Source organism: Neopelma chrysocephalum, unplaced genomic scaffold (assembly GCF_003984885.1).
Source record: "Neopelma chrysocephalum unplaced genomic scaffold, ASM398488v2 Primary Assembly neopelma1_45, whole genome shotgun sequence".
Taxonomy (NCBI): Eukaryota; Metazoa; Chordata; class Aves; order Passeriformes; family Pipridae; genus Neopelma; species Neopelma chrysocephalum.
In genome coordinates, this window is record NW_020897704.1 from 12,587,291 (window position 1) to 12,600,809 (window position 13,519).

Genomic DNA, 13,519 nt, shown 5'->3' on the forward strand with positions numbered 1-13,519 from the left:
GAATAAATCATTTAACATTTCTTCTGCCTTTGTATTTTGCATACTGCAATATGTATGAGATAGTTTTAGTATCCTTGTGTATGACTTTGGCCTTTGTGGTCATTTTTCCCATGCAGTCAGATCTTGACTTAATAGGAATGTGAGACTACGCATACTTGGATAGTTTGTGTCCAAATATCCTTTCTGCTTTTTCACCTTTGCTCTTTCACATTTTGCTTCACCGTAATTCTTGATTTCTGTATGATCTCATTTTCTGCTACAGATATGGCCCCTCTGAGCACCAGAAGATCTCCATTTACTCATATCAGAGAGACCCAGACTGGTAGCTCAGGTTAAACAGGGTGTGTAGGTCTTATGTATATGGTTTGTGTTGCATTTGTCCATAAGAGACAGAAATTTTACATTAGCATAGACCATATCTCCATTATGTCCTCTCTGCCCATCAAATTACTTCACCTTTGGTTTCTGGGTTAAATAAAAATGTAAATGCAGTGAGAATCTGGTCAAAGGTGAAACGGATAAAAAGACAGTAAGTGCTGTACTGGCATAGCTGGACATGTTCAGACCTCAGCCATCTCTAATCAAGTATGTTCAGCTTTCTATAGTTAGTGCTGGAAGAGTTGCTCTAATTGTTTAAACATTAGAAAAAACTTACCACATATAGGAAGACCTGCCCATATACTCTCTCCTGCAGAAGACTAATGCAACACAGTTACATAACCCAGAACTTCAACTCTTTATGTGTCCAATATTTTACTATTTCAAGTAACAAGCACACATTATCATTCTTGGGACTGATAAACATAGATCAAAATATAGTGTCAAAAAATGTAAATTTCTTTCAAAATGAAATAAGTGCCACAAACCATGTATACTATAAGTTGCCTCCTGTGTATCAATATGGATTTTATCAAAGTAAAATAAAAGATTGCTGTTCTTTTCAAATTCCTCCTGCATTTCTGTGTATTATCTGGACTTGAAGAAAATGTGTCTTCTGAAGAAAAGTCACTATAGGAAAGAAAACAAGTTACACATATTATTTAATCCTAATATTGGTATATTCTTTATGGGTGCCAGTAATATATGGAAGCAAAATATTATAAGTGCTGGAGATGAAAATGTGTTTATAATCCCCAGTACATAGCTGAACTCAACCATCAGACTTTTTATAACATTGTTGTTTGAATAGTTAAATGAGAGAAAATTAAGCCTATTAAGTTTAAAAGGGGCTTTGTAGGTTCTTTTAAGTATTCATAAAACCACAAATGTGAGCTTTGAATTAGGCTAGGGGAAACAAATATCCTTAAGATTGTCAAAAAACCAAAAGTGTTATTATTATAGTAATTAATCAACCACTGTTTGCTGCAACAGATGATAAGGAAAAACAAAGGAGTCTATTAATGCACTCCTTGTTGAAGGAGGAAAGAGGTTGTTTAAGCAGGTGTCTGATGTAATTTACAATAGCCTTGGGCATTTGAGACATTCACATGCAACTTGTAGGCACCACACAGGACTTAAAAGAGACTGCTGCCTGGAAGGGCAGGAGGAGGCTAGGTGGGATCCCTGGAACTTTTAATGGCACTGGACACCTACATTTATGCAAATGAATTGCACCCAAATATTGGCAGTCTCAGTTATCTGCTGGAGGCAACCGTTTCCTCCCTATTGTCACCATACTTGGGTATCTATCTTCCTTAATGTTCTGCTTTGAACCACCTTGAATGAAGGTACTAAGTCTAAAACTTGAGATAGAAGATTCTCAAAATTTCTATATTATGGTAAACTGTAGGGCTAAACCCCAAGATATGGAGTCAGAGATCTCTGAGTTCCTTAGTACTAACAGTGCAAACCCAGAATCATCTCATGAAGTGAGACGTGTGATGTGAAGACAAGAAGCTCCTAAGAATTTTTTTGTAATTGTTCGCGTGGCTTAATGAACACATTGTCCATTTTCAGAAGCATTTTGAGATCCAACTTAGATGCTCTACTGTAATTGCTGTTTTGGTTTGTATAAATAATTTTAATTGAAGACTTCAAGGGAATAGCCAAATGACAGGGCTAAAATGAATCAGTAGCTGCCTTTGTGCCTCGAGGAATGTCTGTTTTTATGCAGTGCTTAATGAATGCTCAGTAGCTCAGATGGGCGACATTAACTCAACCTCTAACTCCGTATCAGGCAGAACAGATAGTGACACATGGATTTTCTGCAACTCAGGGAGAACGCAAGGATATTGAATATCACACCAAACAGCCAAAAAAACTGACAAGGTGCACGTAAAGACCTCAGAGGTAGACAGCAAGTGTGTGGTACACAAAATACAGATACTTTTTTTTTAGCCTAGGCTCATCTCTGTCCTGGTTATTTGGTGAATACCTAACAACATAGTGAGTATCAAAAGAACAAAAATATGAAGAAAACAGTAAAATAGGAACCTCATAGAAATTAGAAATCAGTAACTTTGTGATAAAAGTAGACACCTTTCCCAGTCCTTTGGTTAACATAAAGAGAAATTTACAGATATAACTGTGACCACTGTAACAAGTTCATTTTATCTGAAAGCCATAGCAACACAAAAAATATAATGGAAAATTAATCTTAGAAAACAGTAACACCGGTACTAAAAATTTCTAGCAACCTAAGTGTTATCTCCTGGCTTTTCTATTTACATGCAGAGTTCAATGAATTGCCTGCTTTAAAATACAAAAGAAAGGGAGATTGAAAAATAATCTTTTTTTTCTACCAAGTTTTTAACAGCTATTAATACTTCTAAGATGCAAGTATTAGTTTAATTGTCATAATCAAACATTTAAAACCACTATTCATATCCCTTTCCCCAGCTAAAGTGAGTCTCAATATCAAATAAATAATGAAACTGGCATTTTTTATTTTGTTTTATGCTTGAAACCTCTTAACTATAACATGGTCATACTTCAGCACTTTCTTCTGAGACAGAGGAATATAAACTTTTATCCTATAAAATTGAAGCTAAGATTTATATTTAGTCCCTTTTAAACAACAAAAAAAATAATTAAGTGCTGTGCTTTAAAGAATTCTGGTTACATAGAGATTCAGGATAAAATTGTGAGGACTAGCAACACTGATAGATTCTTAAAATAGGGTTGATTTTACCTGTACACCCCTTGAACAGTTTTGGCATTAGTTATATGACGTGAAAATTTTATGGTGAGAAACATAGAGTGGATTAAATGAAGTGGGATGCTGTACACTCCTTGAAAAGCCAAAATAAATTGTGAAATGAAAGAAGATTCGTACTGGAAATCCAGGCTAAGGTTTTTAAAAAATAGTTACCTCTGGTTTGGTATACAAAAAGATAATGTAACCAGTACCACTGGCGAAAGGAACAGTAGGTTTTGGTTGTACCAGTCGCATATACAGTGTTTCTGTCATGTTTTGCACCATTTCATCATCTTCCTGAAGGATGTTGGAATGCAAGCAGTAAATATAACACAAATCCACACCGACTGGCCTAACATGGGTGGGAGAAATCACTCTCCCTGATGCCTGAAGTAATTTTTGTTATTGTTCTTAGTTACTGTCCAAACAGTTAATTCCCCTTCTCTTAACTTCATGGGATTAATAGCAACATATGAAGACAGAGAGAGATGCTCAGTCTTAGCTACAGTAAAACAGTTCAGATGAAACATCCTAGCTTCCAAAGAAAGAAGGGGTACTTAGGGAGGCTGATAACACAAGCTGGTTTTATGCCTGCTGCTCTGCTCTCACAGACCCATCACTGGGCATCAGCTTGCAGCTACAAGACTGACACTTGATGAGGCCTTGGTGTGTATTAAAAGAGTGTTTTAGCCTGGAGATGCATAAGTGCAATGAAAAGATAGTCCTTCCTCAGCAGTCCAACTAGGAGCATAATCTCTTATGTTCCAACACCATGCCTTAATTTTGTGAGGCCAGTCTTCCTGGAGCCACTGGACGAGGTGGTGTCAGGCAGGTGAGATAACTAAATTTCAGCCAGCTTCTGGTACTGTGGCAATGAAGCCCTACATATGTGTGTGATTAGTTCTTCATCAAGCTCCTGGTCAGTGAGGTGGCAGCTGTGGTAAACAGTTGGCTACCAAGGGAACAGAATGTTGTAAAAGAATATTGTCAGATGGATTTTGATGATAGCATGTGAGAGAGACATGACCTGTTTGAAAAAGAAGATAGGTACAGTCATGAGTGCTCATGATACATTGAGTCCTTTAGTGATATTCCAACAGTATTCACATTCCCAGATGACTACCAAAACACAGATTTTATTTTAATATATTTGCTTTTTTGGATTGAAGGCATTCTTTATGCATACATAGTTCATCTTTTCTGTTGCTGAAACTGGACAGCTTGCTTCATATTTAATCTGACATTAGGTGAGATTATGGTTTGTTCATATGAACTGATGATAGATAAACAGGGAACAGGATTAAGGATCTGTTTGAATTCATAAAACTGTATCCTTTTGCAGATGTCCCCAATTCCTTCTGTCTTGAATACTCCTTATAGAAGTTGTAAGATATTAGCCTTACTGTGAAAAAAACATGCATTAATGAAACTAGATAATTATTCCCTAAGATTAGTGACATTGTAGGGTCAACTACCTGTCAATGGCTTTGGTTTTGCTCTTATTCAGCTAAATAACAACATTTATGACTTTGTAGACCAACAAATGTGGCTTCTCTAATCTGCTTACATTTAAAGTAACCTCATTCTTGAAAAATTAATCATATGCACAAGATTGTTATGGGTCTTGACAGTAGGTCCAAGGATAGCAGCAAGGCCATAGATCATTCCTTCCAGCATTTTTAACAGCTGGCTCATTCCCTTTGGAGAGCTCTAAGGTGCATTAGAAATTCTCAGTCATAGATGTGGGACCAATCTCTAGATTTCTAGTCTCTAGGCTTCATCCTATTACAGTCATGCAAAAGTGGTAGAGGTCTACTTATATGGTAGGTGTAGACATCTGCCTTGTACACATCTGTATCTGTTAGCTGAACCTTATCTATAATTTATAAATTTCTATCTCTAGAACAGATAACTAACATAGCAAAACTACATTCCTGAGAGAATAACATCTAAAGAAGCCCAAGTCTGCATTGTTTACAGATGATTTAGCATCTTAAAGCTGGCCAAGTGTATGCCTGGCAGATGAAACGAAAGAACGTTTCCCCTTTCTTGATTCACACTGTTGCGCTATGACATTTCACCACAGACATATATATATATATATATATATGTTTCTGGAAAGTTCAACATGAAATCACCACAGCTATTCATCAGTCAGAAGGGTCATCACCAGACTCCCTTATTTAACCACTTGCACACCATGTCTTTGAGCTGTTTCCTGGAAATTTCCACCAAAGGAAATGGAGCTTGCTGAAATGCAGAGTGAGAATCTTTCCCTGAGCTTGATTATATGGGAGTGTTTCAGTTTATCCAGTCCATTAAATAACCTTGAGAATTGTAGGAAAGAATTTGCCTTTACAGCTCGAGCTTTTATCTGGTTCAGCCACAGGCGCAAAACTTTATTTGCCTTAGAACAGCAGTCATTCAAAATCACTCACTGTATAAAAATCTTCTCATGTAGATGCAGTCTTTCACCAGTGATGTTCACTCAGGATTTTAATGGGATGCAGGGGCCTCTTAAATACAGACGGCATTTCTATCGTCTGCGTGAAGCTTCAGATAAGACAAAGGAATGTAACCTCCCAGGAAAGAATGTGGTATCAGCTCCTAGGCTGTCCTGAGGTAGACATAGATGCTGTGGAGTGTAATGTTCATATCCAGCAGCTTGATTGAGCTCCAAATGCTAAAACATGTCCTAGAAAGGCATTTGCAGTGTTATTAACAGCCATTAGCTCACAGATGCTAGATTTACATGAGGGCATAAGAGTCCTTACGAATTCTGAAACATCTGGCAAATGGGATCAGGAATGCAATTTTCTTTGGTTTTGACTCATCCACTGAGATGTGGTTCCTCTGAGTCTGCTTGTGAGGTTTATTGTGGGTCTATGGCAAATATAAATATCTCTTAGTGCCCAGCACTGGGCACCAAGTGGTGCTGAGAGATCGTCAGGACCTCGGATATCTCCTGTTGCATCTCAGTGCACTCTGTTTGCCTCATTGCTTTATTGTTTCATAGAATCACAGCAATGCCAAGTCATTGTCAAGCAGCTGCTTGCATGTTCCCAGAGGCTTCCAAGCTTTCAGTAGTGTTCCTCAGGGGTCAGTGTCGGACAGGCACCATTTAACATCTTTGTTGGTGACTTGCACCCTGGGGTTGAGTGCTCCTTCAACAAGTTTCCAACGACACCAAGCTGTGTGGTGTGGTCAACCCACTGGAGTTCCACCTGGTCCAGTGTACCTGTTCATGGTACAGGGGGCGGAACTGGATGATCTTGAGGGTGCTTTCCAACCCAAACCATTCTGTGACTCTATGATTCTGTGTTCCAAAGGATGAAGTTCAGAATTGTTCCGTTTTGAAACCTGCAGGTCAACTCACTTTGTTATGATCACATCAGAGGGTGACAATATCTTACACAGACTCATTCTTTGAATAGCATTTGTATCAGACTCCTACATTAGATTTCGGGAGGAGAAGTAAACCAACTTACAATGGTAGTTTTCTTAGAGCTTGTTTCTTTAACAACTAGCTTTAAGTACAGTAAAGTACAGGTGTCTTCAGCCTGTGGTCAAGATCAGGTAAGATGAAAGAGATGGTGCCTTTTCTTTCTTTTTTTCCCAAAATGTGATGCAGGTCTGAAGCACAAAGATTTTTATAACCACTTAGTCAAAGAATAGTGTCAGCCTTGCAAGGGACAGGGTCCAGAATCATATTAGACCTGGGTGCACTAGTACCTGTGGTTATCCCTTACACTCAAGTTGCTTTACAGATCATTGTCACTGCCCCCAGACTTTCTACTATGATGTCCTACTGCCACAATATGATGTTTTGATCATTAATCAAAGCTTCCCACGAATCTGATCATAGCTGGAGTGCACATAAATTAAACAACACACAGTTTGTGTCAAAAGAATAAATAAAATCTATTTTAAAAGTTCTATTCATCATCCAGTGATGCCTACCTAACAAAAAAAAAGGAACATCTGTAATTTCAAATAGTTTTCAAACAAAAGATTTTAACAGCTTTATGAACAAAAAGCAATTGATGGAACCTGGGAGGCTTTCATACCTTCAGTTGATTAGACTGTAAAAATGGCCGAATAGGAAGAGAAATCCTACTTCAGGAAGTGTGAAAAGGATTGGATAGTAGGAAATACAAGCACTTTACTGAACAGTAGTGCTTTAATAAACATTCTGACCTTAAACATATTGTTTCAGTTTACCACTATCATATTTAGAAATTACTTCAAGTGTTCATATCTATTTTAGATGCCGCAAACATTAGTCTGAGATTCTCCAGCTGCTTTACATCAGAACTCTGTGACTCCTAACAACGAAGACATTTGCGACCAAAATTTGTTCTGAGATGTAATTTTGTATGTTTGGGGATTACATAATTATAGAGTGATTATGTATTGGAATTTACATTTCTGTTTTGCATTCTTAATATAGTTGAATTAGTTACCTCAGGAAAAAAAAATCAGTGTTATTTCTATGCATTTTAAAGCACCTTTTTCCTATTTATTCTCATCCATGTCTACAATACTCATCATCAATAGTATTATGAAATCTGTATTCAATTTCAAGATAAAAATTTAAGTAAGTTGCAAGGATACCTGCTTTCCAGAGAAAAGAACTCCATATGAACAAGTTCACCAATAACCAGCCCAGGTTATTCAGAAGGATTAACAAGGAAGTATATTTGAGTGCTGCACCTGAGAATGCTAAACCATGAGAAACAAGGAAAAGCACTCATGCCATGTATTAGGTAATATGAAAATAGTAGGGAAAAATGAATTTCACATTACTGAAATCTTCTGAACTCCAGGAATTCTGTTGTATAACCTTAACCAGCTAATTCAATAAATTTTGGCTTTGGGAACCAAATTGCATTAAGTTAAAATGGCAACAAGAAATGAGAATCAAAAAAAGCTGTTTTTTATAAAACCAATGCAAACAACTTATATTCTACTTCTTTCTTACATTTTACTTCTTCATACAAATTTTCTGTTTATCTTTTTGGCATTAGAAACATCATGCCAGCTATAAAATAACATTTGAAGCAATTTTTTTTTTAATAATGCTTTTCACAACCTTTACACTTCCTACTTGCCAAGTCCTGGAAAGTCCTACAGAATAAACTAGAGTTCAGGGTGATTTATTCTGACATATGGTAGTCCGGATCACTCATTTACTATGATAAAAGAAGGATGAAAGGAAATTTCCAGAAAAATCACTTGAGACTATTCCACCAGCATTATTTGCGCCTATGTGTGCCTCTGTGTCTGTCTCCTGTACTGTAACATACTAAAAGGATCTTGCTCTGCTGCTGTGCTCCATCCACAGTGATTTGTTATCACAGTCTAGAAAATTATCTTCACAGTGAATCTGGCAACCACTTCGTTTTCTGCAGAGGCAACAAAAATCCCAAACTAGCACTTCTTTATTTTAAAGTATTGGTGAGGAATGGAAATTCTGCACATTTATCCCATTATCAATGTGCAGCCTGACTTATTATCTGAGGAAGAAAGACTGCTGGGGCAGATGGTACAGAGTGACAGGGCTGCACAAACACAGGACTTCAGTCACTAGTAAGCAGCTGCAGCAGTTGAAAGCCCAACTGTATCTAAAGAACAAAAATCATAGAACCATAGAATGGTTTGGGTTGAAAGGGATCTTCAAGATCATCTAGTTCCTACCCCGTCACCATGAGCAGGGATGCCACCCACTACATCAGGTTGCTCAGGGCCTCATCCAACCTAGCCTTGAACACTTCCAGGGATGGGGCATCCACAGCTTCTCTGGGAAAAGGTCTTCACCATGGGAATGGTAAAGTACTGGGACAGGAGTCCACAGAGCCTGTGGAATCTATGTCCTATAAAATTTTCTCAAGTCTCATGAATGAAGCCCTGAGAAACCTGATCCAACACAAAGTTAGCCCTGTTTTAAGAAGGAGGTTAGTCAATGGAAGTCCCTTCCAACTGAAATTATTTTATTATTCTCTGATTGTCTTCTCCCCCAAAAGATGCCAGTTTGCTTGGAAAATGACTCCATCTTCCTCCAACAGAGTTTCATTCATACACAGACCTGACATGACCTGACAAACCTTTCAGACAGTGGTTTGCAATCCTTATCAATCTGTGGACATGAAAATATTCCTAGTGGTGGTCCAGATCTTCCGAGCAGCTTTACATCTCTTCAGAGAAGGTTTCTTTTCTTTTGTTAGTTCTCACAGATTCTTTATTAATAGGACACAAAAGCCTACGTGTCCATATGCCACATTGAAAACTCTTGTTTTGGTGGCTATAATGACAACAGTGTTGGATCAGACTCAACAGATTATTTTGAAACCACATCCTTTCTAAATAAATAAATTTGCACTTAGTAGTCTGTGCTCTCTCTGCTTGTCTCTTTCCAGACTCCCCTTAAGTAAACAGCATATAAACCAAAGAACATCATATCCCATTTTTATGTAGGAGAATGCAGACATCTTTTCTCCCTTAAAATACTGTGAAATGAGAAAAATAAGCTACTTGACATTTATTAGAAAGGAAAATTACAAGAAAGTTTTAATGAGAAACTTACCTTTTCTACATATTAAGACAAAAAGTCATATGGAAAAATGTATCTATTCATGAAGACAGTGAGACTCAGAAATACATTTCTCATTCTACTTCTCATATAAAAGAACAGAGGAATCTTCTTAATTACCTGTTTCCATTTTCCCATCTTGTGCTGCAGGCCCATCAGGAATAACACTCTTCACCTGGAGAAACTCATCCGGCTCGTCCCCACCAATGATGGTAAATCCAAAACCCATGTTGCTTTTCTTAAGAGTTGTGCTGAGGAAAGTCCCCTTCAGCTGTGATGCATCACGGGTGAAGAGTGGTTTTTCTACATCAGTCAACACAAAAAAGAAAGACAAAAGTTAGGATCTATTCACAACACAGCAGGGACAGCAGACAACAATATTGGCTGACAGTAAGTGACAGTGCATGAAAAGCAAGAAAACAAAGGGTGCAGGCATTCCAGGAAAAATATTTGTGAGTTCTTATATTAATACAAAGCGTGACACATATTTCTTATCTATGGCATATCAGCCATAAAGGGGGAGTTATAAATATTCTTTCATATTAGAAATACATTTAGAAGTGGATATTGTGTCGCTAAAATAATTACAACAATAAAAATGATCTGTGAGGTAATTTAAAAACCTCTTTCCTAACCCATAAATTCTGCTTTGTCTACAAAGTAATACATTCTCCACAATTTCCCTTCCAACCACAATGAGGAAAATATCCCCTGTGAACACCTCATTCCATTTTTTACCAAGAAGAGCTAAACACTAGGTGAGCTTTTCTCTCCAGACACACAGGGGTTTTGGCATCCAACAAGTGACACACACAACTGCTGTGCAACCTCTGTGTCCCCTCTCCACGTGCCTCGATGTGGTGTGGGTGGTGGGGGGTTCCCCGTGCTTCTCTCCCATGCTGCACGTGGTGAGGAAGGGTTGCAGGAAGGTGCAAAGGTTGTGACTTGAGCTGCTCTGACTGCGGCCGCAGCAGCGGGGCTGGGCTGGTGGGCAGCAGAGCACGTACCGTACAGCCTGCGCGTCCCGGCGGGGTCGCGCCGCCACTGGGACAGGTCATTCACGCTGCGGGACCTCTTGGGGATGAGGCGCAGGCGGGCAAATTTGGGTCTAGGTAAGGTTGATGAGGAGCTTTCTACTGTCACAAAGGAGAACAAGCCTCATTCTCTGGCTGTAACCTCACATTAAAGCTCATTCATCTATACCAATACTGTTTGCTGCTTACACAGCTCATTTTAAGCACATTAATTTCTATGTTACTAACTGGCTGTATTCTTGTAAACTCCTATAACACCGTGCTTGAGGCTTTTAACTTAATTGATGCTTGCTAGATGAGCTAGCTTAGAAACATACCAAACATCAATTAAGAGTAATTTACAGAAAGTACAATTAATTATTTCAGTGTTGCCAACCTCGGGTGCTCAAGAGAGAGTACATTCCCAGGGACAGAATTTATGATTTTATTTAGAAAATTACTTTAGGGCTCTTATTGTGCTTTCAGTTTCTCAGCCTTTAGGAAACGCTAGAGTCAACTTTTCTGTCTTTCCTCTGCACTTCTGAAGCTTAGGCATTTTAGGTGGCTCATGAGTCCTGCAACTATTGGAACTCAGACATTTAAGGGAGAAAATTGCTAGGATATAGGTGATAACATTGTGAGAATTGGCAACACTACTCTTCTAATCAGACTATGACAAAACCATTGTCACATACCCAGGAGAGCAGGAACTTTCATCTTAACTAAGATAGTTGACATGGTACTGTACCTCGGAAACCTTGGGCCTGCATAGGCTTTGTTCCAAGTTCTGCGTTGGGCATGTTATGCTGCTGTAGCTTCCTTTTTGCTTCTAGGACAGGGTTTTCAAATTGAGTTCTTCTATTTATGTGGCTGGAAAAAATTTGGTTTTGATTAAAAATTCGGTTCAGTTGGGAAAAATGATAAAATAATGTATGTGACTAAGGTGTGTGCAGTTAGAGAGTGAACCGTTATGAACCCCCAACGGGCCTGAGCACGTCCCTTCCACTCCACACAGTTTTGTAGGGGACAATCTGCACCGCATAATGAACACCACTGAGCAGCGTCCTATCATTTCAATATGCCAAACTCTGCTACAGACAAATGGTTTTGATCAATGGGAGAACATATTTAACAGCAGCACTGCTGAAGCATGCTACAGCAACAGTTTTTCATGTCTTCAGCATGAGCACCGTTCTGTGCATGACTCAAAGGCTCCAAACCAGTTTTGTGCATTATTATTGATTAGCTGTAAGTGAAATTACTCCATCACTTATAGCAAAGGAAAAGCCTAGAACACAGACTGCTCTTATGATAGCAACTTAGAAATAAATCTAACACAGAAAATAAACTGAAGATTATTCCTTTCTAATACTATGGTGTATGTCTGCTCAGTTGTACAGAAAAATTGGATTCAGAAACTAAGTCAGATGGTAGATTAGAAGTACATAGATCAGTATACAAAATATAAGAAAAGTTAAGGTACACATTTTTTCTTGAAGTTTTACATTTCCTACCATAGGTCATTAAGTACACCTCTGTAATTACACCACAATTTTTCTGTATTTTGTTTAGAACTACTATCTTAAGTACATACACCTTATCATATTCTTGATTTCAATTCTTTAAAGTACACATTTCATCAATCACTGAGCAATCCTACAATCCTATCTGGGCATATGTTTCACATGTTTTCTGAAGAAGGCAAAACAATTTAGTAGGCTGCATGGAACAAATCTGAAAGATAGGATCACAATAGTATCACAACTAAGAAAAGGGGCTTGTGCTTCAAACACTCTTATGGGGAAGTAAATACATTTGTACAGAAGGGCAGGCTTTCAAACGTGCTTATTTGTTCTCAGTGGGCTACTATCTATTGAGTTCTGAAAATCCAATCCCAATCATGGGCTTTAAGCACTTGGAAAGGTGACCTGGGAACTTTTGAAATGCTAAGATCCTAAAAGGGTTGAATACCTTCAATTTTCATTGAAATGACCTTTTGTGACACATTAAGCACTTTTCAGGTTCCTTGGGATTCTGATCCTACCAGTGCTTCAAAGAAAGTAAGTGGAATTGCCATTAGGAAGTGAGGTAGAGGAAAGGCAGCAAGTCCTATGGGAGTGCAATACACTTGCTAAATAGGATTTAGTGGCCAGGGTTAAAGCAATGAAAAGACTTCCAGTCATGTAAAAGAATATTTGATTTAATGAGCCAAAGTAAATGTGATAACTCCTAAAGTTGCTACTTTGTTCACACGGCTATAAGTCATTCAAGTGGCTGCTAACTTACTTTTGTACTCTAAAATTTTGATTAATAGTTTTCTTGTAAATTTTAATCTACACTGCAGACAGAAAAAGTCCCTTTCATTTCTTTCCTTCTTCAAACAGGCTGTTTAAGATGACAGGCTTTCCTTTCCTAGACTTTCGCTTGTCATTTCTATTAATTGTTAGGGTCTTCCGCATCTCAGTCTATTGCAAACCTAGAAACTTATGATGGAAGGGAGACAAACTTTCCTAGGTAAAAATAGAGAAAGACAAGACTCACATGCATTAAATAAGGTAATCCTGAACTACTAACATAAGCATGAAAAAAGTACGTTTCATGCTACCACCTATCATGTGACGTATTTCCATATTGTAGAGGAAATACTAATTTTGCCATTACACAAGACAGTGATAACTATCATGTGAAATACTACACAAAGTTCTAACCACCCATGATCAAATAAAATGAATTTAGAGGAAAGGTTTTACAGGAAGACCAGTGAAAGAGAGTCTTCTCTGA

General features: G+C 38.0%; 1 protein-coding gene across 14 annotated transcripts in view; it reads right to left on the minus strand.

The window, feature by feature from the left end:
• Nucleotides 1-13,519, minus strand: part of MAGI2 (membrane associated guanylate kinase, WW and PDZ domain containing 2) — a 735,331-nt gene that overhangs the window by 139,374 nt on the left and 582,438 nt on the right. For 9 of the 14 annotated variants that reach the window (XM_027679447.1, XM_027679440.1, XM_027679438.1 and 6 more), the window contains 3 exons: nt 11,487-11,608; nt 10,733-10,858; nt 9,846-10,028 (listed from right to left, as the gene is read on the minus strand). In XM_027679447.1, coding sequence (XP_027535248.1) covers nt 9,846-10,028; nt 10,733-10,858; nt 11,487-11,608 — 431 coding nt within the window. The remainder of the gene's footprint in view (nt 1-9,845; nt 10,029-10,732; nt 10,859-11,486; nt 11,609-13,519) is intronic. The other 5 variants (XM_027679445.1, XM_027679443.1, XM_027679444.1 and 2 more) reach the window with 1 other exon arrangement.